Source organism: Lutra lutra, chromosome 12, assembly GCF_902655055.1.
Source record: "Lutra lutra chromosome 12, mLutLut1.2, whole genome shotgun sequence".
Classification (NCBI taxonomy): Eukaryota; Metazoa; Chordata; class Mammalia; order Carnivora; family Mustelidae; genus Lutra; species Lutra lutra.
This window is the reverse complement of record NC_062289.1, coordinates 65,161,750-65,188,645: the sequence shown is the minus strand read 5'-3', so window position 1 is coordinate 65,188,645 and position 26,896 is coordinate 65,161,750. Positions and strand designations below refer to the sequence as shown.

The 26,896-nt window shown below is 53.6% G+C and overlaps 2 protein-coding genes across 7 annotated transcripts in view; both read left to right on the top strand.

Moving 5' to 3' along the window:
* HIC2 (HIC ZBTB transcriptional repressor 2) overlaps nt 1-7,329 on the top strand; it is a 34,040-nt gene extending 26,711 nt beyond the window's left edge. For all 4 annotated transcript variants that reach the window (XM_047697701.1, XM_047697698.1, XM_047697699.1 and 1 more), the window contains exon 3: nt 649-7,329. In XM_047697701.1, the coding sequence (XP_047553657.1) occupies nt 649-2,473 (1,825 nt within the window). In that variant the 3' untranslated portion in view covers nt 2,474-7,329. The remainder of the gene's footprint in view (nt 1-648) is intronic.
* A 12,373-nt stretch (nt 7,330-19,702) lies between these two features.
* On the top strand, nt 19,703-23,308 carry TMEM191C (transmembrane protein 191C). Of its 3 annotated transcripts, XM_047698595.1 has the most exons (12): nt 19,703-19,888; nt 20,154-20,277; nt 20,411-20,461; nt 20,610-20,687; nt 20,839-20,895; nt 21,021-21,080; nt 21,204-21,268; nt 21,351-21,423; nt 21,672-21,712; nt 21,812-22,057; nt 22,326-22,360; nt 22,526-22,641. In XM_047698595.1, the coding sequence occupies exons 1-10, from the start codon at nt 19,734-19,736 to the stop codon at nt 22,014-22,016; spliced, it is 909 nt and encodes a 302-aa protein (XP_047554551.1). In that variant the 5' UTR covers nt 19,703-19,733; the 3' UTR covers nt 22,017-22,057; nt 22,326-22,360; nt 22,526-22,641. The 3 variants fall into 3 exon arrangements, with proteins under 3 accessions (XP_047554551.1, XP_047554550.1, XP_047554549.1); XM_047698594.1 differs by lacking the exon at nt 21,812-22,057 and having other exon boundaries at nt 21,348-21,423; nt 22,526-23,308; XM_047698593.1 differs by lacking the exon at nt 21,812-22,057 and having other exon boundaries at nt 21,348-21,423; nt 21,609-21,712; nt 22,526-23,308.
* Nucleotides 23,309-26,896: the final 3,588 nt, after the last annotated feature.

Here is a 26,896-nt window from a genome sequence, read left to right as displayed (position 1 = left end):
AAGCAGGCATTGGCAAGGGACTGCGGCTGGACCACAGTGTCTGCAGGCAGGACTGTGACGTTGGCAAATCCAAAAGCTTGGGAAGCCACTAGGGTTTGAGAAGCACCCAGGGCAGGGTAGAGGTCACAGGTGGAGGCTGCTTATTTGATTTGGCCCAAGTGGTATTTAAGGGAAAAGGACCTTTATTTGGCATTGGGAGGATTAACCTGAAAATCTCAGTTTCTAGCTTGTCCTAAACTTTGGGAAGTTTATGCCCATGTGAGAAGTGAGCCCACCTGGGAACTTCTGCTCACCTCAGTCTTTTACTGCTTCCCAGCACCTCATGGTCCACTGCTTGTCATTTTTGAGTCCCCTGTGGGCTCTCGGCCAACTTCCTTAGCGTGGAGACGGTGCCCTGGGCTATGGAGCCCAAGTTACATCCCATTTTCTCTGCTCGCATCACGTGATCATTGTCCTCTGCTTCTGTATACATGGGACCAGAGCCCATGACCCTCTTTGGGCAGCATGAGTTCCCATGGGTAGTGTGAGTTCCCTCCCTGGGTCCCCTGCCCAGTGAGCCCCCCCCCAGCACCACCACAGCCCCACCCTGTCAGCCCTTGCCTAGGGCTCCCAGGTGGCTAATGCCCATGCACCTACTCTTGCCTGCAGGTGGTACGCGTGGGCGGGGCGTGGGGACATGGGGCCCGACATGGAGCTGCCCAGCCACTCCAAGCAGCTCCTGCTGCAGCTGAACCAGCAGAGGACGAAGGGTTTCCTGTGTGATGTCATCATCATGGTGGAGAACTCCATCTTCCGCGCCCACAAGAATGTCCTGGCCGCCAGCAGCATCTACTTCAAGTCTCTGGTCCTGCATGACAACCTCATCAACCTGGACACAGACATGGTCAGCTCCACGGTGTTCCAGCAGATTCTGGACTTCATCTACACGGGCAAGCTGCTGCCCAGCGACCAGCCGGCTGAGCCCAACTTCAGCACTCTACTCACTGCCGCCAGCTACCTCCAGCTGCCCGAGTTGGCAGCGCTCTGCCGCCGTAAACTCAAGCGAGCCGGCAAGCCCTTCGGCTCTGGACGGGTGGGCGCCTCTGGCATAGGAAGGCCACCCCGCAACCAGCGGCTGTCCACGGCCTCTGTCATCCAGGCACGGTATCCAGCGCTTGTGGACGGACGCAAGGGGGCCCACGCCCCCCAGGAGCTCCCCCAGGCCAAAGGCTCTGATGATGAGCTCTTCCTCGGAGGCTCCAGCCAGGAGGGTGTCCATGGCCTGGGCCGGGCCGTCTGTTCAGCCAGCGGGGAGGCCGGCTTGGGCAGCTGCAGCACCAATGGGAGCAGTGGGGGCTGTGAGCAGGAGCTGGGCCTGGACCTGTCCAAGAAGAGCCCACCCCTGCCCCCTGCCACCCCTGGTCCTCCCCTGACCCCTGACGACCCGGCCCAGCTGAGTGACAGTCAGCATGGCTCGCCCCTCTCAGCCTCCGCCCCTCCTGTTGCCAATAGTGCCTCTTACGCTGAGCTGGGGGGCACCCCTAATGAGCCCATGGATCTGGAGGGGGCCGAGGACAGCCACCTGAGCCTGCTGGAGGGGCCTGGTGGGCAGCCCCGGAAGAGCCTACGGCACTCGGCCCGCAAGAAGGAGTGGACCAAGAAGGAGCCCAGGGTGGGGTCCCCCTTTGAGCGGAGGGAAGCAGGGCCCAAGGGCCCCTGCCCGGGGGAAGAGGGCGAGGGGCTAGGGGACAGGGTTCCCAATGGCATCCTGGCCAGCAGCGTTGGAGGGGGCGGTCCCAGTGGGCCCTACACAGAGCCCCCATACCCCTGCAAGGAGGAGGAAGAGAACGGCAAGGATGGGAGTGAGGACAGTGGGCAGAGCGGGAGTGAGGGGGGCAGTGGCCATGCTGGCACGCACTACATGTACCGGCAGGAGGGCTACGAGACCGTGTCCTATGGGGACAACCTATATGTGTGCATCCCCTGCGCCAAAGGCTTCCCCAGCTCCGAGCAGCTCAATGCCCATGTGGAGACACACACGGAGGAGGAGCTGTTCATCAAGGAGGAGGGTGCCTACGAGACGGGCAGTGGGGGTGCTGAGGAGGAGGCCGAGGACCTCTCGGCACCCAGCGCGGCCTATGCGGCCGAGCCCCGGCCCTTCAAGTGCTCGGTGTGTGAGAAGACCTACAAGGACCCGGCCACGCTGCGGCAGCACGAGAAGACGCACTGGCTGACGCGGCCCTTCCCCTGCAACATCTGCGGCAAGATGTTCACGCAGCGCGGCACCATGACGCGCCACATGCGCAGCCACCTGGGCCTCAAGCCGTTCGCCTGTGATGAGTGCGGCATGCGCTTCACGCGCCAGTACCGCCTCACCGAGCACATGCGTGTGCACTCGGGTGAGAAGCCCTACGAGTGCCAGCTCTGTGGGGGCAAATTCACCCAGCAGCGCAACCTCATCAGCCACCTGCGCATGCACACCTCCCCCTCCTAGAAGCCAAAGACCCTTCTCCCCGGCCTGAGGCTGCCCTCCACAGACCTGCCCTCGGGAGCCCACCGAAGGAAGGAAGACGCGTGGAGGCCGGGCGGGAGGGGCTGGGACCCCCCAAGTCCCGTGGGGATGGCTCCTGGTGGCACCCGCAGCCAGCCCCCCCCCACACCCAGAGCTTTAATGGACAGTCTGTACAAGGGCAGCGAGAGGAGGGAAGCCGATGGGCCCGAGTTCCGAGTGCGCATTGCTGGCATGCAGTCTACCTCCCGATTCCACCCCGGCTCCCCGGGAGGGCCGCTGCAGAGTCTGGGGGAGTGGGTCACAGGGGTCTCGCTGGGACCTGGCCCCCTTCCCGCAGGCCGGGTCCGAGCAGGGGGCCGTGGGGCCTCCCTCCGCTGGGGAGGAGCAGGGCTGTCCTGTGGCCAGGGGCGCTGTCTGTGTGCGTGCACGAGTGCTTGTCTGTGTGCGGGCCACCCTGGCTCTTTGGGGAGTGGTGCTGGAGGGAACGGGACAGAGCCCTCCTTCCTTGAGCCAGGGGTCACTGCTCACTGGCGCTGGGACAGTCAGGGGGCCCCCGCCACCTACCTCTCCACAGCTAAAGAGCCCTCTGGGCCTATGTTGCTGTTATTCCTACTGATCTGTTCCTTTTTTCTTTTTGAATTTTGTTTTTTAAACCAAAACCAACAAGAGTTTATTTTCCTCCCGGCCCCTTGGGGCTGAGCCTGGGTCTGCAGACTGAATGTACAGGGGCAGCTGCCCCTCCCGCCCCCTGCCCGGCTGCGGGCTGAGGGGCGCCCACCCCTCCAGGCCCCAGAAGCCCTTCTTGGCCAAAGGCTTCCCTGGGCCCCGAGCCCTGCCTCGGCTGCCTCAGGAGAGAGAGTGATTTTCCTATAGTTTCTGAGGAATATTCTTTGTTTAGAGGTACTTCTTTTTTATTAAGAGAAAAACCAGTGTAACATTTATGTGAATGTTGGAACTGGAAGGTCTGGGATTTGTGGGGGGAGGGGGGGAGGCTGGATTCGATGCCAGAGCCGTCGGTACTCTTCTTTATCATTTTGTGTGTGTGTGTGTGTGTGTGTGTGTATGTATGTATGTATGTAGTGTGTGTGGCGCATGTGGACAGATATCGAGCTTTCCTTCCTTCCTTACCGATAAAGGTGGAGAGATTTCTGACCTTTTGCTACCTCTTGAACCCACAAGAAGCAGTATGTTGGTGGCTGGCAGCTGAGGCCATGACACTTGTTTTCCTCCTGTTAGTGCGCACAGGAAGACATGCGTTTGAGTGAGCTGGGCTTACCCTCCTGGGCACCCCCCGCCCATCTCCACTCCCACCCCCAGCGCTCTCAGAGAAGGGCTCTGCTCCCTGGAGCATACCACTTGCCGTGTCCACCCTGTGGGTGTTCTGAGTGTGTTGCTGTGCATCAGGGAGCCTGTGTGTGCCCCTGATCTGGGCCTGGGGGGCGGGGGGGATGCTCCAGCCACGTGGGAGAGTGGGCCGTGGGCCTCACCGCTGGAGCCAGCTACTTGGAGCTCCCTTGCTGGGGCCAGGATGAAGTGGAAGTGAGCCCCCCCATCCTGTCCCTTGGGAGAGCAGCAGGCCAGTGCAGAGGCATGGAGGGACACTGACCAAAGTGATGTAAACCCCCACCCCCCACCCCAGGGGACAGGGGGGAGGCCTGCCCTGCTTTGGCACCTTCTTGGGGCGGTCCTGGCTGCTCCGGCAAGAGGCTGGATGCCATTAGTTGGCTAAGCCCTGTCTGGGGTCCCCACCCCTCACCCCTCAACGTGGGGTTTCTCTCTCAGCCTCAGGACCCTTCTGTGGGCCAGGGGTCAGGCTCACAAGCCAGACCAAGGTCTCTGTGGTTGGCCCCACTATCTTTGGCTGACTGGGGCCACATGGCTGGGCCAGCAGCTGAATCTTCATTTTGCTTCATGCTTTTCTTTTCTTTCTTTCTTTTTTTTTTCCCTTTCTACTCTTAAGTTCAGACCAAAAAATTTCCAGAGTCATCCTTTACCCTCACCCCTCCAGAGACCCTCCAGCTGAAAACAGCCTGAGTTTAGGGACCCAGATGGTGCAGGGTGTGTTTTGCAAGTGAGGGCTCCTGGCTGAGCCCATCTCAAGGTGCCCCAAGCCCCAAGTTGGGTCTTACTCCCTCTGGGTGGGAAGGGAGCACTGGACCCAGGGTCTCGTGTTCCCAGAAGTCAGGTGGCGGGGTGGGCAGGGTTCTTTCCAGGTCTCTGCCCTCCCGACCCCACCTCACTCCGTCAGCACTTAAGCCACATGACACAAAGTCTGTACAGCACGGGAGTTGTACGCATGCCTGTGTGTGGCCTCTTGGGCCATGGGCGGCTGCATCTGTGAGGTGACCCGTGAGAGCAGGTGATTGATTTGCAGAGCTTCAGGGACTGGGCGCAAAGGCCCCTCACTCAACGACGTTCGTGCGACATAGTATTGTATCCATCTGAGTATTGTATCGAGCCTTTTCTGTATTTTAACAAGAAAGCAAAACACTAGTTTCCTATTTAAGATTTTAAGGGTTTGTGGGGAGGGGTGGGACTGATTAACACAACACTTGGTTTTGTTTTCTTTTTCCTTTGATTTCATGTGGAGTGTGTGCTTGGGAGTGTGTGCGTGGACATGTGTTAAGAGCCTCACAAGGAAATTAGGCCGTTGGAGGCCAAGGGCGGCTTACAGTTCTCTGCTTTAGTCACTTAATTCCTGAATGTTTCGGAGAAACAGGAAACAGAAAATAGCAGATGTCATGTAGGAAAGAGGATAAACAAAACAAAAAAAAAAAAAAAAAAAGAAAGAAAGAAAAAAAAAAAAGCTCATACCCAAATTCACAAAACCTATTTTTTAAACCAAAGCACATTTTGAATGAGTATGGAACCTCAATGGGCTCAGAAAAAAAGATACTAATATATTTATCTCATTGTTTACATAAACTTTTACAGTTTCAGACCTCAGCAGCTGTAAGGCCAGTCCCAGTGAATCCCCACCTTCCGCTGGAGGCCCTTCTGAGTCGGCTCATGGGCAGAGGGGCTGCTGTGGGGCTGGCGCTGGCATGGAGCCCCCCGCCGGATTTACCTGAGCCCTCCTCCCCAGCCCCGGGCCTCTCAAAGCCCAGCTGGCACCAAAGAGCTTGGGCCGGTGCTGACCGGTCTCCAGGCCTCCTGGCCGGACTGTGGAGGTCCTGGCCAGCTGGCATAGCACGGGGTGGCCGTCGGCTCTGGCCTCAGGACCTGAGTCTGGGCTAGGGCCCTGGGTGGAGGGTCACCCCCCACCTCCCCCACTCTGCCTGCGACCCTCTGGGGTGGGTTGATGTGAGGGTCCCTATCAAGCCAAAAAGCCCCGGGACCTTTGCACAGCTCCGTGGACTCCAGTGGGTCCCCACTCCCAGGGGACACCCTACCCCCACCCAGCAGTGGGGGTGGGGGCGGGCTTACTGGGCTGGTCCTTACCAACACAGACGGTGCAAACACTCTGAACAGTGTTGTTTTTGTATCAATATGTTTGTGCAGTGATGAATGTATTTATTTCTCAGACTTGGGGTGAGTGAGCGGCTGGCTCCGCCACCGCTCGCTCCTGCCAGACCGAGCCACCTCAAGGGCTCCTCCAGGATTGCAAAAAAGGTAAAAAAGAAAAGACGAACCTTTAAGCAAATAAGAATCTCAGAGACTCGCAGCATAGCCATACACCTGTGAAATGAACAATCTGGATGCAGACGGACTTTGGAACCTCACGCAGCCATGTGTGTATTTCCTGTTCGTCACCACTCGGGGGAGCTGGGCTGTCCCGCTGTACCCCCATCCCCACCCTGTCAGTATTCACTGGACTGGCCCACGTGCAGGAGTGCGATCTGGGCTGGGCTGGCTGGTCAGGCAGACCCTACTGCCCTCCCCACAGCTGTCCTTGAATGGGGGAGGCCTGGGCAGCCAGGAGGGCAGGGCTCAGGGAAGAGTTGGCTGCATCCGTCCGCCCCCTAGGAAGGGGGGCAGAAGCAGAGGCACTAGGCCTCCAAAGAACAGACAAGGGATCTAAGCCCTGCTGTGCCCCTCAAAGGGACCAAGGCCCTTGCTCTTCCCCAGAGTCACACTGGGGCAGATGTTACTGAACCTGTGAATCCAATGCCAGGAGTGATGGGGTGGAGAGGGACCTAACCGGAGCCTCAGTGTGACATTCCAGTCGGGGGGTGGATGTGCGCTGTGGGAATTGAGGCTGCCCAGGACCCCCTTCCTAGGACCCCTCCCCTCCCACCCAGCTTCAGTCACCACTTTAATTTTTCTACCGAGAACCCGTCCCCCTACCTCACCTTGCTATTTATTGCTGTAATTTATTGACCTCAAAAATGCTGCATAACAGACCTCACTTGGGGCAGGGAGGATCCCCAGGGCTCCCCCCCTCCACTTGGCGGGGCCCCGTGGGGCCAGGTGCTGAGGGGAACCTCTCTGTATCCCGCCCATCACTTGTTTTCCCCCTTCCCCCTTGAGGGGACCCCAGGTTGGGCACCTGCCCATTCACAAATACCTCGAGGGGGAGGGATGGGATTATAGCTGTTTTGTTTAATCAAAACTGGAAGAGGGATCACGACCTACTCTCTTCCCTTCCCAGAAGGGGGAGGGACACCGTGATCGCACTCCTGTACTGGCCACCGCCGCTGTCAGTCATCACATCGAGCTCACTTCCTTTGAGAGTTTGGATAAATTCAGGTCAGAGCTGCAGGTATGCAGCCCTCAAGTGTCATAGAAAAGCAATTCACCGACGACTGATCTCTCCATTCAGAAGCGTGCAGTCTTAATGTACAGTGATGAGAAACTGTTATTTTATGATCTTTTCATTAAAAGCTTGATTGAAAACTTCTTTCTGTGGAGCTTCTGTGTTCTCTGGTGGTTCTTGCTAAATGACACACTGCTTTCCTGTGTCCAGCACTTCAAAGACCTAGAAGGGTGGGGAGCTGGGATGGGCATCACTACTATGCTAAGAGTGGGTTTCAGGTGGGGCTGGGACCACGCTAGGCCACATGTGTGCATCTGGGGCTTGGGCACTGGTCCAGTATTCTGGAGTCCCCATCCTCTTGGGTGATGCTGGCCTGGTTTAGCTAAGAGGGTTTAGGGAGCAGTGGATATGTCGCAGGGACAGGGACCTGGTCGACTGGATGAGGGGAGGTCTGGCCCATGCTCAGGACCACCTGTTGGAGTAGCAGAGTCAGTCTGGTGCAGGGCAATGGCTCTCTCCTGCCCACTGCTCCTGTTCTGCTTGAGGTCAAGCGGGGGAGGAAGGAAAGGATAATCTTAGTCTCCAGGGACAGTGGTTCCAGTTTCCTCTGGGACTGTCCCACCTACCCACCCACTGGAGTGGGAATTCCAGGATGAGTGAAGATCCAGGAGGAGGAGCAAGGATGGGGCCATGAGGGTGGTCAGCCAGCCTAGACCTCTGACTGTGGGCTTCAGATGTCCAAGTGGCTCCAGGCCAGCAGCAGATGAGCCCAGAACCCCAGAAGGATAGAGCATCACTGCTCTAATACACGGTAAGTTCCATTCAGTTATTTTTATGTTTTTGAATGTGTGTGTTTTAAGTAATCTCTGCACCCACTGGGAGCTCGAACTTAACCCTGAGATCGAGTCACATTCTCTACTTACTGAACCAGCCAGGTACCACCTGTTCTATATATTTTTTAAGATTTTATTTTTTATTTGAGAGAGAATGAGAGGGGGGAGGGTCAGAGGGAGAAGCAGACTCCCCACTGAGGAGGGAGCTTGGTGTGGAGCTTGATCCTGGGACTCCCAGAGCATGACCTGAGCTGAAGACAGTCACTTAACCAACTGAGCCACCCAGGTGCCCTGTTCAACTCTTTTAAAACACTTTTTTTGGTTTTATCAAAGCAATAAGTGACCCTAGCTTAAATAATCAAGTTTCTTTAAAAGGCTTAAAACAGGGGCGCCTGAAGCGTCTGCCTTCAGCTCAGGTCATGATCCCAGGGTCCTGGGATTGAGCCCCACATCAGGCTCCCTGACCCTGCTTCTCCCTCTGCCTGCTGCTCTGCCTGCTTATACTCTCTCTCTGTCAAATAAATAAATAAAATCTTAAAAAAAAAAAAAAAAAAGGGCTTAAAACAGGGACACTGGGTCTGTCTCGGTCGGAAGACCATGTGACATGTTATCTCGGCCTCCTAAGTTCAAGCCTCATGTTGGGTGTGGCGATTACCAAAAAAGTCATAAGACAGTAGTTTTTTGTTCTCTTAACCCCATCACAACATACACAGGTACCCACTTCTAATTTATAGCATTTCTTATGTACTTATCTCCACATTTCTAAATAGTAGTACCCTACTGTCTTAATTCATCCTTTGAAGAATCTGGACCTATAGATGAAGATTTTAATGCATTTATACCCTCTTCCACTTTCCTTAAATTCCCCATTGGAGTCTGGGCGCTGCTCTCCCCACACACAGCCCTGGCCACAGGGAAGCTGCTTTAGTTTAGCAAGACCCCTCCTTCTCCCCTCCAATCAACCCTAATTTAGAGCTTGGGAGACTTCCATAAAGTAGCCAGATAATAACTGTTCTAGGCTCTGTGGGCCATAGAGTCTTTGCAGTGACTTCTCAACCCTGTTGTCCCAGTGCAAAAGTGCCCACTAACGGGGTACCTGGGTGGCTCAGTGGGTTAAGCCTCTGCCTTCGGTTCAGGTCATGATCTCAGGGTCCTGGGATCAAGCCCCATGCTGGGCTCTCTGCTCAGCGGGGAGCCTCTTTCCTCCTCTCTCTGCCTGCTTCTCTGTGTACTTGTGATCTCTCTCTGTCTCTGTCAAATAAAATCTTTAAAAAAAGTGCCCACTAATAATGTAAGCAGGTGGGCATGGCTATGTTCCATTGAACTTCATTTATGAGAACTGATGAAGTGTGCCGTTTCCTGATCCGTACTTGCCACGATCACCATGTGTCTTTGTTCACTGCTGAACCTAGTGGTGTAGTGTATCTTTCTGTACCATTTCCTGTTCTTGTGGAGGTCAATTATGTTTTGAGTTACTCAGACTGGTTTGTGTCTCTGTCTTCCTCCACACTTAAACTCTGTGAAATCCTTGCCAGTATAGTTTTCCACAGAATCAGATGCTATCTGTTCTGTTATTTTTGCCCCCAAGGGACATCCATCTGGAAACTGCTGCTTTCCTGCACAGATTGGGTGGGAAGTTTTCTTGCCTGTTTGTCCTGCTTTGAAAGCTCAGCTTTCTGGATCCTGTGTGTTTTCTTAGGTTACATGCTTGTTAGGGAAGTATGTTTTCTCTGGTACCATCCTGAGAAAGGACATATGGAAGGTAGGTTTTTTGTAACTTTGAACATTGAAAATGCTTTTGAACTATACAGAATTGATAGTTTGGCTGGGTATAGAATTGTAGATTGGGTATCATTTTCCTCCTGAATTTGGAAAGTGTTGCTTCATTGGCCTCTACCTTCCAATGTGATGAGAAGTCTAGTTCCCTTTGTAACCTTCTCTGGAGCCTTTTAGAATTGTCTCTATTTCAGGTGGTTTGTCCATTCATGGGGCTGGGCACCTGATGGATTGGTTTCGTTCAGGGGATCTGTTCCTTCAGTAAATTTACTGATTCTTAAGATGTGTCAGCATTATTTTTAATTTCCCTTCTTTGATTATTGCATTTTGTTCTCTTTTCATAGACTTAATCTCTAAGGAAAGTTTAATTTTTTGACATTTTCTTCTGTTCCTTGTATCTAATTCCCTTTTAGATCCCCAATTAGGTTAGTTTTTATCCATTAAAAAAATAATTTTAAAGGCTTTCCTCGAATGTGGGATGACCTTGCAGGCTCTGATATTCAAGAATGAGACCCTAAAAAGCCTTTTGGAATCAATCCAGTGGTCACCTAAAATGTGTGGGATGGAGGAGATGAGACGCTGCTTTTGCCTGTGCTGGGCTGGCTATGGTGCTTCTGACAGAGAGGGCCTTATGCAAAAGCCCCCTTAGTACCAGGAGCTTGAAGAGCCTTCTAGAGAAGGGTGAAAGGTGAGATGAAATAACCTTATTCCCAGCTGACTGTAAGTCAGAGCTAGATTAGGGAGGAGTTACATGGTTAGAAATGAAAGACAGATTTTGAGTTGTGGGCACTGCCGTTTCCTTCCATTAAGTGTTTAATTTAAAACATGCCTCTTTTCCAAAGCCACTTGAGGTCGACAGCAGTGAAGGAATTCTGTGTAGTCAAGAGTGAGCCAAAACAAGGAACAGGGAAGAGTAGGAGAAAACTCTTTTGTCATTAGGCCCAAAATTGTGAGTGAGAGTCATAGTCAGCTTTGTGTGTCCAAACAAGGAGGGAGGGGAAAAGGAGAAGGTCAGGGTGAGGGAACTAGAGGCTGTTTCCACTTCGTTGCATGAGGAAGTATCTAAATATTTTAAGAACTGTTTCCCATGAGACCTTCTACAAGGGCATCTGCCAAGTTGTATACCAAATAGAGAGGAAACTTCCCAATGGCTCCTTCCTCAAACGTGGTAAGAGCCAGGGCATGTCACTGAAGTCTGAGGTACACCACAAAATGTTAACCGTTGGTAATTCTGAAGTGCCACCCCTGCTTCTGTAGGCCACCTGTAGGGGATGTGCACATCCAGAGTCTGAGTGAGAACACATGTGAAACCAATGCTTGAGTGGCCTGGGTGCCCGGTTCACTCTGCCCACCCCTCGGCACAGGCCAGCCTCGGCCCTCCTACAGCCCTGGGCCTTGAGGAGGAAGAAGGCTGCTGGGAGGCAGTGGGGCACCCCCTCAACCTAAGACCTGCAGGAACCTCACACTGAGGAAGGCTGTCCCTGAAGAGAGCAGTCCTCTAACAGCTGGCTAGAGGAGGGCAACCAGTGGAGAGAGCACACGCAGGCTCCCTGGGAGAGCAGGTAGCCATGTGTCCTAGATGGCCTTTGCTTCCAACCAGCTGAACGCTGGCCTCTATGCTATAAAAACCAGATAGGGGAGAGAAAGGGTCTGAGTCCTTAGGAAAGACCGGCAGTGGGATAGGCATTGGCTTGAGTGCAGAAAGCTGGCCCACTCTCAGGGCCCGAAATGCTGGAAGTCTTACCCTTCACCACCCAGCCATAAAGAACCCTCCGTCTTGGGTGCTTGGCCTTCTGGGAAGAGAGCCCGCAGTTCCCCTTCCACCTGCACTGGTCTCTGCCAATGCCCCTGACCAGTGAGTTTAGGAAGTGTCACCAAACGGTTTCACTGGTAGCCTATTTTGGGGTCAGCCCTTCTCTCTGGTCACAGGTGACAAAGCTGATCGCCATCTGCAGGTGTCCCTGATGTGAGGTCAGAGGCAGCACCAAAGGGGTGTCTAGAGTGGTTTCTCTGTGTCAGGTGGGCATGTGTCCAGGTCATCTCTGAGGAGTCCAGGACAGCCCTATTGTTGGTGCATAAATGTGGCCCCTAACCTCTCAGATCCTTGAGTTCTGCGGAAGAGATAGGCAGGTAGACACTGATGCTGACTTGAGGCCCCATAGCCAGCCTGGTTCTCTGCGCTCAGCCGCTCTAGCTCTTCCGCTAACCCTGGGGGTACATGGTGGGACCGCCTGGAGTGTCTGTGGTGAAACACAACCCAGAGCTCACAGGGGAGGAGGGCCTTGTCCACTGAAGTTTCTGGAGCTCTGGGACAGAGGGCCATCTGATGAGGACTCATACCGGGGTTGTGACTGGAGGCAATGGCGGTGGGTCCAGGTGTTCTGTCCCAGGCAGCCAGAGCAGTATACATGAAGGCCAGGGGAGGAGTCGTTGTCTTGCTGGAACTGAAGCAGCTTCCCTGTGGCCAGGGCTGTGTGTGGGGAGAGCAGCGCCCAGACTCCAGCCAGTTCCCGAAGGGCCTCCAAAGCCCAATCAGAGGGCCGGGGCTTGCCCCCCCGCTGAAGGAGCCATGGGGAGCTTCCCACCGCTGCCGTTGCCTCCCCAAGGGGGCCCTGCCCTCGAGGCCTACCCCCACCCCTGGCACCCTGTGCAGGTGGGCCTGGGCCCTCCTCGGGAGATGGAAAGGGGTGTGCATGTGCGCTCAGGCGGCCATAACGGAGCCCCACACCCTCGGGAGCTTAACAGGACGTTCTCAGGGTTCTGGAGGCCGAAGCCTGAATCCACGTCTCGACGGGTGGTTTCTCCTGAGGCCTCTCTCCTTGGCTTATAGATGGCTGTCCTCGCTCTCTGTCTGTGTCCAGATTTCCTCTTAGAAGGATCCCAGTCGGATTGGCTTGGGGCCACCCTAACAGCCTCATACTAGCCTAACCACCTCATTCAAGGCCCCGCCTCCAGATATAACCACATTCGCAGGTGCTGAGTCTGAGGACTTCAACCTAGGGATTCTGGGGGCACAACTCCACCCATAACGGGGTGCCCAGGGGTGTGCCGCGTGAGGCCTTGAGTGCATAGGATTCCCAGGCAGCCCTCCGTCTGCCTGCGTTCACACTACAGGCTCTGCAAGTTTAAGGCCGTGGTCAGAGGAAGAATGTGTTCTTGGGCAACACCTGCCAGCCGTTTGGATTCTAGCCCTTCTGGGTCACAGCTGGATTGTGGCTTCTGTCCTTGGATAAGACTCTGCAGTGGAGACAGGCTGTTCCTGTGTCCACTCAGCAGCTCTATATGCACCAGGCCTTGTCCTAGCTGAGCTCCTGTTCCGGTGGGGGACACGGTAAAGATAGTAGGTAATAGAGGCACCTGGGTGGCTCAGTGGGTTAAAGCCTCTGCCTTCGGCTCAGGTCATGGTCCCAGTGTCCTGGGATCGAGCCCCACATCGGGCTCTGTGCTCTGCAGGGAGCCTGCTTCCTCCTCTCTCTCTGTCTGCCTCTCTGCCTACTTGTGATCTCTGTCTGTCAAATAAATAAATAAAATCTTTAAAAAAAAAAAAAAGATAGTAGGTAATACATGCTTGGCAGACACAGGGGAAATGCCAGAGGGAGGGGATTGCAGTTTAGGGTAGAGTCGCTAGGAAAGGTGTTTTGTTTTGTTTTTTTAGTACCTTTTTTTTAATTTTTAAAATTTTATTTATTTATTTGAGAGAGAGTGAGAGTGAGAGAGATCACAGAGGGAGAGGGAGAAGCAGCCCCACCACTGAGCAGGGATCCTGATATGGGGCTCAAATCCCAGGACCCTGAGATCATGACCTGAGCCAAAGGCAGACGCCCCACTTACTGAGCCACCCAGGTGTCCCAGGAAATACATTCTTAAGAAGCTGGAATTGAGGGGAGGGGGCGCCTGGGTGATTTAGTTGGTTGAATGGCTAACTCTTGATTTTGGCTTAGATCCTGATCTCGGGGTTCTGGGATCGAGCCTTAGCAGGGAGTCTGAGGATTCTCTCTCCCTCTGCCCCTACCTTCCCCAGCCCCAGCTCGCTCTCTCTCTCTCAAATAAATAAATAAATCTTTTTAAAAAATCTTAAAAAAAAATAAAGAATCTGGAATTGGGCTGAAGAATGTGAGGGAGGGACTGGGCAGGGGGGGAGAGCAGGTGCAAAGGTCCTGTGGCAGGCAGGTGAGTCTAAAGAGCAGTAGGAGACAGATTCCTGGACTCAAGGCCAGTTGCCTGGAGGATAGTCTAGGCTGTGGACTTGTGGGAAGCTGCCAGAGGGCTGAGTGTGTGTCTGTCTGTGTTGGGTTGAGGGGGGAGTTATCCCTTTGATTTCTGTGGGGCGACGAGGTGAGAGCAGGCTGACTTCTTAGAAAGTCTGGGAATGATCCAGTCTGGAACAATGGCATTGAACATGGTTAGAGGTCAGAATTTGAAAATTTGTTTTTTTATTTAAACTTACTTAACAAGCGCTTCTGTGTCACTTAACCGGGCACCCGACATGTTCTTTTTTTTTTTTTTTTTAAGATTTTTTAATTTATTTATTTGACAGAGAGAGAGATCACAAGTAGACGGAGAGGCAGGCAGAGAGAGAGAGGGAAGCAGGCTTCTTGCTGAGCAGAGAGCCTGACGTGGGACTCGATCCCAGGACCCTGAGATCATGACCCGAGCCGAAGGCAGCGGCTTAACCCACTGAGCCACCCAGGCACCCCCGACATGTTCTAAGTGCTGTGCAAACATCAGCTTCTTTATTCCACATAACAGCACTGATGAGATAGGTGGTCTCTCCATTCACAGTAGAAATGGAGGTACAGATAGGGCAGTAATTTGCCATGGAAGAGCCCCCAGTATTTGGGGACAGACTTCAGGGTGGGAGAGGTCAAGAAAGCAGGGAAAGCATCGAGATTTCTAAGGCCACAGCTGGAGGAGAGGGGGCAGGACTAATTGGAGAGGCTATGTGGGCATCCTTGGGGGTGAACCTCCTGGTGATGGTCCACAGGCAGGGGGTCACCACTCAAGGTGGTCACTGAGCATCACCACAGGGAGAGGGCTCAACCCTAGGACCCTGCATGAGATCTCTGAGGGGGAGAGGGAATGGAAGAGGCACAGCTCTAAGGAGAGGGACCAGAAAGGACGGGAGTCCAGTGCAGGGAAGGGGCTTTAACCAGGGGGCCAAGACCTGCTTTCCTTGAGTGAGCCCTTGGGATCGGGCCACTCCCCTCATCCCAGAATGAGCCTGGCTTCAGGAGAGTCCTGGAGGCCTTCCCTGGCAAGTGAGCTGCACGGAGGGCAGGTTGGCATGGTTCGGAAGTGGTGGCCAGGTATCCGTCTTCGAATAGCACCCATCTGAGACTTGACTGCCCTGTCAGGAAACCAGCTGGGAGTCTCTGTCACCAGCCGCGCTGGGCCTCAGCTGGCAGAGCACATCCTTGTCCCCAGGCTGTAATTGGCTTTCACCTGTTTTACATGCCGTAATGCTTTTCTTCTGCCAATTACAAATACTTATTTTTTCATTAAAAAAACAAATGTCCAAAGAAAAAAAAAAGGCAACAAAGGTTGACCATGGAAAAAACCCTCAAAACCCAGATATGAAAAAAGGAGCAAATAAGAAAGCTCATTGCTGTGTCTTTCTAGAGTGACCGCTGTAGCAGCTAACTGAATGGCTAACCATTAAAACGGGCTCTCAACAAACAAACAAAAATAAAAACAAAAAAACGGGCCCTCACGAATAAGAGCCAGGGGAGGAATTGGTCAAAGAGGGCCACAGAAACCCCTGTGGTCAGCAAAGTCTTCACGGGAAGGGACAGCAGTAGAGCAGTGATTCAAGGGAAGGCTGTTCCATGTGTTGGGAACAGCATAGGAAAAACAGTGAGACATCGAACTAGATGATTTTTTCAAGGGACTAAAGTGGGATTCACATGGGCCGGGGGGGTAGGACCCGCGCCCTGGGAGACATCATATGCCATAAAGCACTTCTGGCTTTGTACTCTCCAAGGGAATGCTTTCTGTGGTGGTGGCTGCTTAAAACCACCTAACTTTTTTTTATTTTTAATAGTTGTTTCCATGGAAACTCTTCATTATTTGATAGATCATAGTTACCTACATCCTTTTTCAATTATTGGGCAAAAAATAAAAGTTTCAAATATAAAACAAGGGGTTCTGCACAACAGATGTAGATTTTCTTATTTTTCTTTCTTAGTTGACATTTACTGAGCTCCTAGCATGTCTGGATGCAATGACTGTTCAGCCCTGGAGAGGAGGGCAGAGCGGCCCAGGAAGCTGAAAGCCAGGGACATTGCAGCAACACTGCAGCTTCCCCTGGAAGGTGGGGAGGGCGGGGGGAAGCAAGAGGAACCAACAGTGGAATGCGGGTGCTGTCTTCATGGGGGTTCATGTTAAAATTCTCCCAGCTGTTTCATATTTGGAGATGGGCATAAACTCGTAAATGTTGGAGAAAATGGGGCCTACACATACTAGATTATAATCAACTATAAATTCTAAAGTACCAAAATGTTAAAAATCAAGAGCGGCGCAGGGCGGTGTGCAGTGGACACGCCGGCCCCCCTTCCTGTTCTATGCCACCATCCTTGGGGTGGGTGGAACTTGCCCAGTGTCGCACTGATTGCCCCCGCCCCGGAAGTGGACTTTGCAAGGAGGAGGTGGCTCCTGACCCAGTTTGGTGGAGGAGGAAGGCTCACGGTCTGGAAGATTTTGAACCCGCGTTTTAAGAAACGACAGAAATGGGCCAAATGGAACGAGGGGGAAGAAAGGCAGGTGCTTCCTGCAGGGGCCTGGGTGCAGGAGAGACGTTCTCAGGAGTTGGACCCCAGTGACCTGCGCGGCTTGGGAACTGAGACCAGGAGGGTTCCCCGAGCCTTTTTCCTGACCTTCAGGTTGTGGAGGGGAAGTGGCTTAGGTTTCCTAAGAGGCATAATCCTGGGTGTTCCCCCACAGAGACTTTCCTGTCCTGATACAGGGGCGGGGCAGAAAGGGAACCCAGGGAGTGGGCCCTTGTCACCTGCCCATCCTGGCTGGCCGCTGGCTGCCGGCTTCCCTCCTGAACATAGGTGGGGACAGGGGCTGCCAACGCTGCTACTGCCTGGCGATGGTCATCATTGATCCTTGGTTACCCCATCCATAAACCGGGATCATGAAGCCTAGGCAGTGGAGGTGGTGGCCATCCCTGGGACCCTATAGGGCAATGCGGGGACAGGGGGCGGGCTAAGCCTGAAGGGAGAAGTGGCCATGTGGGAACTCTGGAGACAGAGTGCTGTCCAGCAGGACTGACCTTAGGCAGTGCCCTCCAATAGAATATTTCTCTTGGAGCCACAGGAAAATGTAGAAAGAACAATCAAATCAAGTTTTAATGTTTTATCCAACCCAGTACATTCAAAATGTTTCAATATATAGGGGCACCTGGGTGGCTCTGTGGGTCAGCTGCTCCTCCACTATCTGGGACCGCAGGTGTCAAAGTGGAGACAGAAGTCCTAGTGCCGAGAACCAGCTGATGGCCCGTCGGACCGGGAGGTGCCAGGCTCAGCGCTCAGAGGCTTAGTGTGTGAACTCATTTGCTCCCCTCAGTCCTTTGAGGAAGAGTCTCTAACAAGCCCCACTTTATAGGTGAACAAACAGAGAGACGCAGGGGCTTAGGAGCCTTGTTGCAGGTCCCAGACCCGGAAGGGCGGAAGCCAGGGCTCTTGAATGGAGGGGACAGGCATCTCCTCTCTCATTCCAGAGTCTGAGTGTTTTATGCCCCTGCCTCCCCAACCCCACCCCAGCCCCTCATGGGCTCTAACCCAGGCTGCTTGCCCACTCCCAGGGAGCCTTCCTGCTGGGGCTGGTGCTGGCTGGCTGGCTGCTGCAAGGGGTGTAGGGGAGGCTGGGCACGTGAGGGCCAGGGTACAGGGCCGGATGGCAGCATGGCCCGAGGCTGCTCCAACGCCACTGCCACCGCTGCTCGGTCAGTTCTCCAAAGCCCCAGCCCGGGAGAGGCTTCCGAGCCAGACAGCCAACGAGAGGCACCCACCACTCTCCCAACTGATGCTTCACCCCCGTGTGGCCCTGTGATTTGTCCCAGGCTCTCTCCAGTGCCCCCATCTCTCCCCATTCAGGGCCCACCCTGGTGCCAGAATCCATGGCCTCTCCAGGATTAACGGCCCAGAGAGGCAGGCTCCGCTTCCTGGTGGCAGGCCTGCAGGGAAGCCATGGCCATTTTTAATCTATGTGTAAGTAACTCGAAATGACTTCAGTCTTGCTCACATTTCTCAGAATTAATGAGAAGCAACCCAGCTCCCCCTGATATCTGCAAAGGTGTCGCCTCCTGGTGACTCTCCGCTTTCCTACTGGGGCGTAGCAGGAATTGCCCTCATTGTCAGCCCAGGTCCCTGAGCAGCTCCCCCTGCAACCCCCTACCCCCTTCTCTTCATCCTCCTCATCCCCTGGGACTCACCCCTGCATACTTAGTTTAGGTAAATACTATCATGGGCACATCTCATTCTACTTGCTGGTTTTTTTTTGTTGTTGTTGTTATTGTTGTTGTTTTTTCCATCAACATTATTTTCAGGTCTCTTCATGTTGATTTTAGAAGATCCTAGCTCATTTTAAGTGCTTAATTGGATTCCTTTATCAATTGTCTCATATATCACAATTTAGTGTTTAATTACACATTAGTGGCGCACTTACACTGCTCCTAATGCTTTGCAAACATGGAAGAAAGTTCCTCTGGGGAGTGTACTCCCGTGGTGAAATTGTGGGTCATGGAGGACCACCATGCCCAGTCACTGTTCATCCCCGGCGGCTCCCCCAAATGACCCACAGATGGTGCTGGTAGCAGGGCACAAGGGTTCCTTCTCCCTCACTTGGTTGCTTATATTTGATGTCAACCAATCGTCTTTCTGTTGGCTGCTCTGCTTGATGGAAAATGCGGTGTCTCTTCAGACTCTTCTTGGGCGTTCCAGTTCTCCCCTCTGGGCAATGCCCAGCAGACCCTTTGCCCTTTGATGTTTGATATTTGGTCTTTCTCATGGTGGCCCCTGGATTTCCCATGTATTCTAGTTACTAGTCATCTGATTACAAAGATTGCGAAGATCTTTTCCTATTCTGTCACCCATTTGTAACATTTGTCCATGGTATCTTTTTGTTTCAAGTGGATTTTTTTAAACAAGATTTTATTTATTTATTTTTTAAAAGATTTTATTTATTTGACAGAGATCACAAGTAGGCAGAGAGAGGGGGATGCAGGCTCTCTGCTGAGCAGAGAACCAGACACCAAGCTGGATCCCAGGACCCTGAGATCATGACCTGAGCCGAAGGCAGAGCTTTAACCCACTGAGCCACCCAGGCGCCCCTAAAGATTTTGTTTATTATAAATAAAGAGACAGCGAGAGAGGGAATGCAAGCAGGGGGAATGGGAGAGGGAGAAGCAGGTTTCCTGTCAAGCAGGGAGCCAGATGTGGGGCTCAATCCCAGGAACCTGGGATCATGTCCTGAGCCAAAGGCAGATGCTCAATGACTGAGCCACCAGGTGCCCCTCCAAGTGGATTAAAAAAAAAAAAAAAGATTTTATTTATTTATTTGACACAGAGAAAGAGAGATCACAAGTAGACAGGCAGGCGGAGAGAGAGGGGGAAGCAGACTGATCATCAGCAGAGAGCCTGATGCGGGGCTCGATCCCAGGACCCTGAGATCGTGACCTGAGCCAAAGGCAGAGGCTTAACCCACTGAGCCACCCAGGGGCCCACAGATATTAGTATTTTATTAACCTTTTACTGATCCGATTTTGGCTCCTGCCTCACATTTTTTTTGTGTGTGAGGGACTAAGTGCGATCCTGCCCCACTCCGTCCGCCGCGGCTGGGGGCCTGCGCTTGGCCGCCCCCTGCAGCTCATTGTGACGCCAGCCGCGGGCCGGATCTCCGAGGCCGGCAGAGGCGGCTGGACACAGCCGCTGGAGCCATGGCAGACACGCAGGAGCTGCTGCTGCAGCTGCAGAAGGACAACCGCGACGGGCGACTGCGGAAGCAGGAGCTGGAGGAGCTGGTGCGCGGGCTCGAGGCCGAGAGCGAGAGCCTCACTGGGCGCCTGCAGGACCTGCGCGAGCGCGAGCGCAGGTGCGCGGGAAGGGCGGCTCGATGGGGGGAAGCACGAGGGTCGGTTCCACGGACGGCGGCACCCGGGCCTGGGCAGAGACACCGGCCGGCCCGTCGGTTATTCCTCTTCTCCGGGGCCCGAATCCCCATCCCCATCTCCATCTACTCAGGGGACCTACGAAGGGGAGGGTGCGGGCCCATTCTCAGCTGGCCTTTCCCGGGGGCCGCGGGAGCCTGAGCACCTGCCGCCTTCCGCGGTGGCACCACCTCAGTTTCCCCTCTGCAGCCTGCAGCGGAAGCGAAGCCAGGTGGCGCGGAGCCTGCGCGGGGAGGCGCGCGAGGTGGCGCGGGAGCGCGCGGAGAGAGCTCGCGGGCTGCTGGAAGCCGAGGAGCGGCGCCACCAGGACTTGGTGGGGACCCGGCCCTGGATGGGGCGGGGCGGGGCGGACGGGGAGGGCGGGGGCGGGGCCCTGAATGGGTACGGCCGGCCTCGATGCTGCGGTCTCTGAGAAGCCCAGGCAGCCTCCTCGACCCTCTCCGCAGGAGCAACATAACCGGCAGCTGCAGGAGCAGTGGGAAGAGCTGTCGAGTCAGGTACATTAAGGAGACGGCCTCGGTCTCTAGCTTCCCCTAGGAAGTCCCACTGTCGTCCTCGCCCCCCTTTTGCCCTGTCCCCTCCTCTCAGGACATTCCCCGCTCCTCGAAGCCCCGCAAATCCCACCCTCACAAAACCCATCTCTAGCTCTTCTACTACGGAGGCGAACAACTGAGTCAGCAGCGCGCAGAGCAGCGACTGGGGACCCAACTGATGGCGTTGCAGGTGTTTGGGTGGGGCCCCCAGGAGGCGCGGGCGGGGCCATAACGACCTGGGGGCCCGGAGGCTCCCTGAGGGGCGGGGATGGGCAGAGAGGAGGCTTGCGGGGGAGTCCCGGGCGTCCTGGATTCCTGACATTCCTTGGATCCGTCTGAAGAAACAACTGGAGCTGGTGGAGGCCAAGCGCGCCAGGCAGGCGGAGAACCTGCGGCAGGTGAGGGCGGGGCCGGGGCCTGATGGAGAAGGTCGGCTTCGGGTGCGGGTGGGTAGGTGCGCAGGTGCGGGAGGATGGAGGGCCTGGCGCTACCCCGAGTCTCATCAGGGCTCCCCTCATCCCAGGGCGCGCAGCGGACGGAGGAGGCCTGGGCCAGCTTTCAGGAGCAGAGCGGAGTCCTGCAGGTACCGAGAGCCGCTCACGTCTGACTCCCCTCCAACCCCGGAGCTGCGGCGACCCCCAGTCCCCCCCCCCCCCCGCGGGGGTCTCCTCCCCCAGTCCTGAGGCCTCACTCCCACTCCCTCCAGGAGCTGCAGGGAAAGGTGATGGAGGCAGCTGCTGCGCTGGACGCCTCGCACGGCGGCCCGGAGCTGTAAGGGGGGCCAGGACTGTGGGGGTAGTGGGGCGGCAGTGGGGCTGAGTTAGATCGCCCACCTCGATGCCCTTCCCAGCAGGTGCGACTCCCATCCTCGTCGGGTGCAGGACTGCGCGGGCTCGCTCATGGAGGAGGTGGCCGAGGCTGACTGTGTGAGAGCGGGCCCGGACCGGGCGGGCGGGCTGGAGTCGGACCCTCTCTGCACGGGGGCCACCCGCACCCACGGGGCTCCGCCTCCCCTCGAGGGCCTGCCCCCTGACGGGCCCGTGACCATCCAGACCCGCACTCTGGGGGACAGGGGTTCTGGTCCCTTACGACTCCCGCCCCCTCCATGAAGGACCCGGAACTCGTGGCGCCCCCGCCCCGGGGCCGAGCTAGAAGCCGCTCCCTCTGTCCGCAGGAGAGGCGGCTTTTCACGGGCACCGGCAGGGCTGGCATCAGGTGAGTCAGGCGGCGGGCGCGCTGGGCTCGGTTCCACCCCACGACTTACTCGCCACCTCCCACCTTCCTCTGTCTGTCCATCCGTCCTTCGGTCCGCAGGCTGTGGGCGCTGGGCGCGCTGCAGACGCTGCTGTTGCTCCTGCTCGGCTTCCTGGTGCTGCCGTTGCTCTACCTGATGCTAGTGAACCCTTCGGCCCTCCGCCGAGGACTCCGGCACTTTGTCTCGGACACCACCTTCCGCCGCCTGCGCTACACGCTGTCCCCGCTGCTCCAGCTGCGCGCGCGCGGCCTGCTGCCGGCCTAGCGCGCATCACGCCGGCCGCGGCCGCCTGCACCTCTGTCTCCGTGTGGTTTCTGGGCCCCTGGGTGGAGGCCGAGGGGAGACTCTCGGGGGTGGGTCATGTGTCCCTTGGCCCAGCGGTCCTGGCACCTTGGTCTCAGCGGGTGCAAGGCCTTCCAGGCGGTTCTTGGGTTTGGAGAGGCTGCCCCGGGCTCCAGGTGGTAGAGCCCGCGACTTGCGCAGGAGCCCGGCGCGCCCTCTTCCGGCACCCGCGACTTGGGGTAGGGGCTGGGGGTTCGCACCAAGGGACTCCCGGGAGCCCTCTTCCTACAGCGCCTGCTGCCGCACCAGAGCCATCTCGGAAGTTGGTCAGTATCTTTTTGCTAAACTTGGTTTTTCCCTGCTAGTGAGCCTGGGGTGGGGGGGACGGGGGAGCAGGCGGGTCAGGTCTTCTCCGTGGAGGTCAGTGGTTCCCCCGGCTGCGTGGGGGGTTATTGAGATCCCCGGAGCATCCCTTGGTTTTCTCGCGGCAGGTTCTTCAGGGCGCCGGCCTGGGCATTGGTTTCCTGTGGTCCCCTTGTGGAACGTGCTGGTCCTGCTGGAGCCGCGCGCTCCCCACTGCGGTCTTCGTTGGGAATCGTCTTTTTATTTAGGTAGACTTTTCTGCTTAGTGGAAATGATGAACCTTGAGTTTTGTGGGGGTTTTTTTTGGGGGGGGGGTCTGATACAAATACTACTTTTATTCTTTACGTTTTTTGGTAGTGAAATTGTTCCGTGTATCTCCTTGTTGCGGGCGCGCGTGCACACACCCAGCGACACGACCCCACCCCCCCCCCGCCCCCCGCAACACACAGGTTTTGGCTGTGCTCTCCAAACAATCGTTTTCTTATTGATGTGTAGGTATTTAAGTCCTTTTGGGGTTAAATTTATGTAATCCTGTGTATAAAATTTCATCAAATTTAGAAATTGTGTGCTGTGTCCTTATAAAAATCCATTTCAGTCCAGAAATTGTAATACTCACATACGGTAAATACCTTTAGTTGGTGTAAACATTTTGTTCATACATTCATTATAACATTTTGTTGCTAACCACTTTATGGTTTCATGCATAGATGGGCATTTGGGTTGTTTCCACCTTTTGGCTGTTGTGAATAATGCTTCTGTGAACATTGGTGTATCAATGTTTGTTCTTTTGGGTAAATACACAGACTTGGAACTGCTGGATCATTGGTACTTCTGTGTTTGATGCTTTGAGGAGGAAGGGCTCTACTGCATTCCACGTTTTACATCTCCAGGGCAGTGCAAAAGGGCTCTCATTTGCCCACATTCTCACCAACATCTGTTTTTATTTATTTTAAAAATTTTATTAAATCTTTTTTTTTAAGATTTTATTCATTTATTTGTCAGAGAGAGGGAGAGAGAGCAAGCACAGGCAGACAGAATGGCAGGCAGAGGCAGAGGGAGAAGCAGGCTCCCGGATGAGCAAGGAGCCCGATGTGGGACTCGATCCCAGGACGCTGGGATCATGACCTGAGCCGAAGGCAGCTGCTTAACCAACTGAGCCACCCAGGCGTCCCATTATTAAATCTTTATTAAAAAGATTTTATTTACTAAATCACCATGACTATGACTGACCCCAGCTGAAACCAAGAGTCAGATGCTTAACCTGAGTCACCCAGGCTCCCCCTTTTCATTTTTCAAAAAATTTAAAAAATAATAGCCATTTTCACGAGTGTGATTTTTTTTTTTTTTTTTTTTTTTGCTTTCAATCTTTAGGCATTGGATTAACTTTGGGTTTTTTTTTTTTTAGATTATTTTTATTTATTTTAGAGTGAGAAAGAGCATGAGCTGGGGGAGGAACAGGGAGGGGCAGAAGGAGAGGGAGAGAATCTCAAGCTGGGGACCCTGTGATCATGATCTGAGCTGAAACCAAGTAGAGTGCTCAACCAAGTCACCCAGGTGCCCCAGGCATTGTGTTACTTTTTTTTCTTCCAAGTTTTTATTTAAATTTCTTATTTTTTTATACTCTATAACTACAAAATTAAATCTGTGAATTAAGACATTTTAGGGACATCTAGCTTTTATCCCAGCTCTCTCTACCCTGTTGCCTGCACTCCCTTAGAAGAAATATTAGGGGGCGCCTGGGTGGCTCAGTTGGTTAAGCCACTGCCTTCTGCTCGGGTCATGAGTCCGCAACAGGCTTCCAGCTCCGCGGGGAGACTGCTTCTTCCTCTGACCTTCTCCCCTCTCATGCTCTCTCTCACTCTTTCTCTCAAATAAATAAAACCTTAAAAAAAAAAAATTAGGTTGTTGCAATGGACTCTACTTTATTCCCTCTTAACTAAGTGAAATATACAGTGAGGACCTCCTCTGTTTCTTAGATGAACACGGGTGTACCCCCTGGACTTCTCTGCTCCCCTTTCAGCACAGGGCTCTGAGCAGTGTCAGAGAAGCTGTGTCCTTACTCAGCTGCAGTGATGCGGTGGATTCCCACGCTTTGCTATTACAAACAATATCTTGGGGCTCCTGGCTCAGCTGGTAGAGCATGTGACTCTTGATTTTGGGCTGTAAGTTTGAGCCCCACATCAGGTGTAGAGTTTACTTAAAAAATAAAATCTTTAGAAAACAAAACAAAAACCAAGCAGTATCTCAACAAGAAGCCTTCTGCAAACACCTTCTTTGCATTTCGCCAGACAGTCTTTGAGATCAATTCCTGAAAGTTGGATTGTGGTCAAAGGGTAATCTCACAAACAATAGCACTAGATACTGCCCAGGTCCTCCTCCTGCTTGGACTGTTTTCCATTCCCACCATCACTGGATACAATGGCCCCTTTCCCCACAGCCCGGGCGATGGTGCATATTGTCACCCTGGGAGTCTGATGGGTGAGAAACGGCCCTTGAGTGTACTTCCCATTTACATTTATCTTATGATCAAGGTTAAGGATATTTTCATATTTCACAGCCAGTTGCATATTTCTGTAAATATCATTCGCTTATATGAAAAATACAAGATTGGGGCGCCTGGGTGGCTCAGTGGGTTGGGCCGCTGCCTTCGGCTCAGGTCATGATCCCGGGTCCTGGGTTCGGGCCCCACATCGGGCTCTCTGCTCAGCGGGGAGCCTGCTTCCTCCTCTCTCTCTGCCTGCCTGTCTGCCTACTTGTGATTTCTCTCTGTCAAATAAATAAATAAAATCCTAAAAAAAAAAAAAAGAAAAATACAGGATTGAGGGTTTTCTTCTCCCTCAGTTGGCATTTTGAGATCTTTTGTAAATATCTACTGTTTGCCTTGCGCTATGTTTATGGTGTTCTTTTGCCGTCCATGCATTGTTTTGTAACAATTTACTTTCCTGTATTGATTTTGGATTTTGGTAGGAAAGTTCTCACTTCTAAGTGGTTGTTGAGGAAACTCACCCACCTCTTCTTCTAACCTTTGCATGATTTCATTATTTCTTTTTTTTTAAAGATTTATTTATTTGACAGAGAGAGATCATAGGAAGGCAGAGAGGCAGGCAGAGAGAGAGGGGGAAGCAGGCTCCCTGCTGAGCAGAGAGCCTGGTGCAGGGCTTGATCCCAGGACCCTGGGACCGTGACCTGAGCTGAAGGCAGAGGCTTAACCCACTGAGCCACCCAGGCGCCCCCATTATTATTTCTTAAAGTAATCTCTACACCCAAAGCGGGGCTCAAACTCACCACCCCACAATCAAGAGTAGCATGCTCTTCCGACCAAGCCAGCCAGGTGCCCCTTGCATGGTTTCTTAGTTCACATTTCAAGCTCTAGTCTATTTTAGACTTACCATGGTTTATGATGTGAGGATCCTTTCCACTTCTGTAGGTAGTAGTTTTAGACTCGGCTTGTCAATTCTTACGGGAATGTGAGTACAGCGCATTTAGAGACTAATTTGCAGGGAATTTAGTCTTCCAGTCCTCAAACATGATGTCAGTGTCTGGTTTTCATTTATTTCAACAATGATTTGTATTTTTTTAGTGTAGAAGTCTTACACGTGTTTTGAAAAGATTTACTTGAAAGAGACACAGTGAGAGAGGGAACACAAGCAGGGGAGTGGGAGAGAGAGAAGCAGGCTTCCTGCACATGTGGCTCAATCCCAGGATCCCGAGATGATGGCCCAAGGTGAAGGCAGACACCCAACTGACTGAGCCACCCAGGTGCCCCAGGAAGGGCATTCTTTTTTTTTTTTTTTTAATATTTTATTTGACAGAGAGAGAGAGAGATCACAAGTAGGAAGAGAGGCAGGCAGAGAGAGAGGAGGAAGCAGGCTCCCGCTGAGCAGAGAGCCCGATGCAGGGCTCGATCCCAGGACCCTGGGACCATGACCTGAGCTGAAGGCAGAGGCTTTAACCCGCTGAGCCACCCAGGTGCCCCAGGAAAGGCATTCTTAAGAAGCTGGATGTTAAGGAGAGAGACGCCGTGCTATAATTATATTTTCTCAGAATATCCTTGTCTTAGGGCTATGCTACCCTCATAAAAATGAATTGGGGAGGTGTTCTCTATTTTCTGGGAAAGTGTGTAACATTGGCATTTTTCTTCCTTAAATGTTTAGATCCATCCTGGCTTTATGATGAAAGGGAAAATTACCCCTAATAATTGTTGTTGTTAACACAGAGAATTGTATGAATCATCAGTGAATTTTCCCAAAGGGAACAGCTCTGTAGAATAAGAAACAGAATGTTAACCAGTGCCTTCATTTTCCCTCATGCCTCCCTAGTTTGCTCCCTCCAAAAGTAACTACTACCCTGACATTGGATACCATCAATAATTATGCCTGTTCTTGAACTTCAAATCGAGAAATGCAGTATGGGGACACTAGGTGGCTCAGTCCATTAAGCGTTTGCCTTCTGCTCGGGTTGTGATCCCAGGGTCCAGGGATTGAGTCTCACATTGGGCT